Source organism: Nymphaea colorata, chromosome 8 (assembly GCF_008831285.2).
Source record: "Nymphaea colorata isolate Beijing-Zhang1983 chromosome 8, ASM883128v2, whole genome shotgun sequence".
NCBI lineage: Eukaryota > Viridiplantae > Streptophyta > Magnoliopsida > Nymphaeales > Nymphaeaceae > Nymphaea > Nymphaea colorata.
Window position 1 is genome coordinate 20,868,040 of NC_045145.1, and position 4,042 is coordinate 20,872,081.

At 40.9% G+C, this 4,042-nt stretch overlaps 1 protein-coding gene across 1 annotated transcript; it reads right to left on the reverse strand.

Annotated features, from left to right (window-relative positions):
• Positions 1-677: 677 nt before the first annotated feature.
• On the reverse strand, positions 678-2,822 carry LOC116259601 (transcription factor MYB1-like). Its single transcript, XM_031637457.2, has 3 exons — positions 2,678-2,822; positions 1,574-1,703; positions 678-1,134 (listed from the first exon to the last, which is right to left on the reverse strand). Exons 1-3 carry the CDS (start codon positions 2,820-2,822, stop codon positions 678-680), a joined length of 732 nt encoding a protein of 243 aa, XP_031493317.2.
• Between the last annotated feature and the right edge of the window lie 1,220 nt (positions 2,823-4,042).

The following is a 4,042-nucleotide window of genomic DNA, read 5'->3' on the forward strand; positions in this document are numbered from 1 at the left end:
ATTGTTATCTTTTGCCATACCTTCTCTAGTTCAGATTGGTCTGGATGTCATGATGCCCCAGGTTCTACCGCTGGCTGAAATTGCATCTTATGGAGTGCTAAAAGCAGCCAATTTTTGCTGGATCAACCATCAAAGCATAATAGCATTCAACAACACCAACGTAGTATAATATTTAACACGGATTTCATATGTTAAAGGATGTTGGACTATATTTTTTTCATCATCCTCTTTTATGTTTATGTTGTGACAATCTGTCCGCTTTATAAATGTATATCCTACTGTAATAACAACGAGGAAATGATTAACATGCATTCTCTAGATAGTGAGAGGCAAACATTCATGTAACAAAACTTGGTAGGCCGATCTGAACACCACCATTGTTGTTGATGCAGTTGTATCTCTGAACACCATGTTGCTGCACTCCTCTAGATCTGCCACGAGATAAGCCACGATTGCTAGGTATATCGTCAAATCAGGAATGGGAAGGCATAAAAAAAGAGAGTAGGCGGGCAGCAAAAAGGGACGGGTGTGAGTTGTGACGACGAAGTTCACCTAGAGAAAATAATATGGCAAAAGATGAAATTAGTTGAATGTGAAAGCCAAATAACATCGGTTGATTAGATGAAAGCAAGGTGGTGGAGATGGTCAAAGGTGAGATCCAACAAGCCAAAAATCCATTAATCTAATAGTGAAGGACCATCGTCATCCTTCAGCCAATCCCAAAAAAATGGATCGCAGAATAAGTCATCAAATTCAGCATCATTAAGGAAGAAATCTCCTCCTGGTGCAAACTCCCCTAGGTCCAGATCTCCAGGCAGCGATGGCAGATCGGAGCTTGATGGATTCGGCGCAGGAAATTGTTGTGGCGTCTTCTCAATGTCCAGCGGCTGCGAAGAGCTGGCCGGAGGGTTGAGATTGGGTTCCCTTCGTGGACAGATCTGGCCCAGCAACTCACGCTGTCTCGTGGAGACTCTGTGAGCCTTCGGCCTGTGGACGACGACGCGAGGAGGTGTTGCTGGGATCTCTCTTGTAGCTGTAGGATTGGCCGAAAACGTTTTAGCCAAGTGGGAGTTCCAGTAGTTCTTGACGTCGTTGGCCGTCCTCCCAGGCATTCTTCCAGCAATCAGCGTCCATCTTTTTACGTGAAACGAGTTATAATTGCTTAGCCACACAACATTTTGTAATATGTAACAAAAAAGAAACGAAAGTATCTAAAGCTATATAACATACATCTTGTTTTTCAGTTTTTTAACGCTAAGGTCTATACACTTGGGCGGCTAGCCGGCGAAACTTTGCCGTCCACCATCTTTCTAAAAACTATAATCACACGAACAGTTAAAAAACTATTCAAAGTATGGCAGTAAATTAAGCAAAACATGCTTTTCAAACGGCCGGACAGCAGGCTATATTTCCTGATATCTTATAATAAATCGACCCTCTGCGTCCATTTATTCTTTAATCCTTTTTTGGATTCTTTTGGTGAGAAAGCGCCGACAATATTGATCGCTTTTGGTGTAGTACAGTTTCGCGTACACAGTGAGATTTCATTATCTTCTAAATGTTAGATGTAAACCTGTTTCCCAATAGCCGATGCATTCTGATGATAAGGTCCACTTCATCTGTTGAAAAGTGACCGCGCTTGATGTTTGGACTTAGGTAGTTCAGCCATCTGAGTCTGCAACTTTTCCGACACCTTTTCAGGCCTGAAATATCAAGTAAAGCACACGACCCTTCAGTAGCTACCCGAGTCTTTAATCACCTACATACCAAAGAAATATATGAAAAAATATATGAAAAAGATCAACATAACTTTGTTTGCGCCATACTAATCGGAGGCAGAGTCGGAGTCACATATGGGCTAGTCGCCCACACCAGGTTTTTTTTTTGTTTTTTAATTAATATCTTTAAATATTTGTTCTTTGGCTTCCTTTATAAAATTGTCGTGACTCCGCCACAGGAGAGGAAACCACTCATTCGTTCCTTCTGGAATTTTATAATAAAACCCAGATGCTTCAAAGCCATTTGATGGCAGAACTTATCGTGAAAGTCACCCGATGTAGAAAACAAGTTGCCACAAAAAGACGACACTCAATAAGTTTGTAGCCAAATAATTTTGTTGGTTTGTCGTTGCTGCACAGAAATTAAGAAGAACGAATCAGTTCACTGCATTTGGTCCCTATTGAAATGAGAATCATGATCGCCCGTCTTTAATTGAAATGAGAATCAGTTCACGCATATAAACCCGACGAGTGCGACAGCGCCACTTCTCAGTGCGCCAAGAGAGAAGAACGTTCAGGACACTCATCTGTCCATATACACCTTTCACCATCATATGCACCTTTCACTAAAAGTACCAAAGTACCAGAACACTTTTGGTTGCTCAAGGGAAGGATCGTTTCACAAAAGAAGCTAGTTACCAAAGAAAGAATGTTCTAGAAAGAATGTCTTTTCCGACAAAATGAGCAAACAGGTCACGCTGCCTTTTCCGATCGATCCCATTTTGGTTGGAAATCCTTCCAAATTCAAGGTTCAAAATTAACGATCATTAATCCAGCGTACCCAAGTGAAATTAAGGAGCTTGTTGGCAGTCCTCTTTCAACCCCTTGGGCTTAATTAACTACTAAGGGAAAGGAAAGCAAATTGGTTAAAGATTGAGTATACACGACCGGGGACTTGCCTGATCTGTGGGGAACAAGGTGCCAGTTCCCCTCCCCATACGTCTCCACGCAGTTCCTGAGCAAGCTATCTTCCTCCTTGCTCCATCCACCTCTCCTTATGCGTACACTTGCAGCGGCACTACTGCCGACGGCTGCCGGAGACATTGCCAAGCGCCTCTGATCTTGTTCTGGCACTTTTCTCTATGCAGCAAACTGGGGTTACATGCTTGAACACATATATAGACATTGCCTTCGCCTTATCGTTGAATGCCTGGTCTGGACGAAAGGTGATAGTGGGATCTACGGCCTTGTAGGTGGATACTACCTGGTCGGTACTAATACCACAAGTTGGATCAGCATTCAATTCTCACAGGCAAGCGTCAGAGGTGAGGACCCCAAATTCAAGTAGGACGATTAGCGTGGCACTTTTTGTGTACATTCAATTCAGCAGTTGCCGTCATCGAAATAATTGATGATTAGCGTGGTACTTTTTGTGCCATGAAAGGAGGGGCATCAACATCAAGTTGAAACATTTATAGCTGGGGTCTCTCCTTGAGGCACCAAAAGTAGGCATACTGTTTAAGAGTGCGGTCTCATCTTGGGTGGTAGTTGGTATAAAATACTTATTCTATTCACTCAAGAAATGTTGATAATAAATACACCTACTTACTCTGCTCCCACAAACTGATCCTTGCATTAACAACATTCTTTATCAAGTTTGTCTTTACATAAATAGTTTATATAAATTGGGGATTCACCAGACTAGCGCCTAATCAAATAGTTTATACACAACCCATTTACGACTCTATTGTACAAATGGGAATTTTTGAAAAAGCACATATATGCTTGAAGAATTTAATTTGTAATGATGAAAGAATACACTCACGATCGATTTTCTTATTGTTGAAAATATACCTTGCTTTCATGCCGTTAATACAAAATTAGTATATATTCTCATTAGGGAAGATGGTTTGAAGGGCAATTGCCATGATAAAATTTTAGTAAACAAAATTTCATGGTCTTTAATGTGCCACCAACTCTTGTTTATGCCTGTTGATGTTTATATTATCCATTACATGACCAAGGGGCAACGTTTTTCATATGTACATGTTGCCTCTTGTATAGGGCGGAGCTAGAAACTTTTTATAAGGAGAATCAAATCATAGTTTCAAAATTTTAATATCACTTTTTAAAATTTTATACATGACAAATGAAACTTTTTAAAATTGATATGGATATTTTTAATTTTTTTTAGCGGAGAAAAGAAGAGGGAGGTTGAGGTGTTGGGGGGAGGGTGTTAGAGGGGAAGGAGGTGGACCCTTGGCTCAGCCCCCTACTCATGTGCCAATAGGCTCTAAGTTAAACTACGACCTGCTATTTATGTC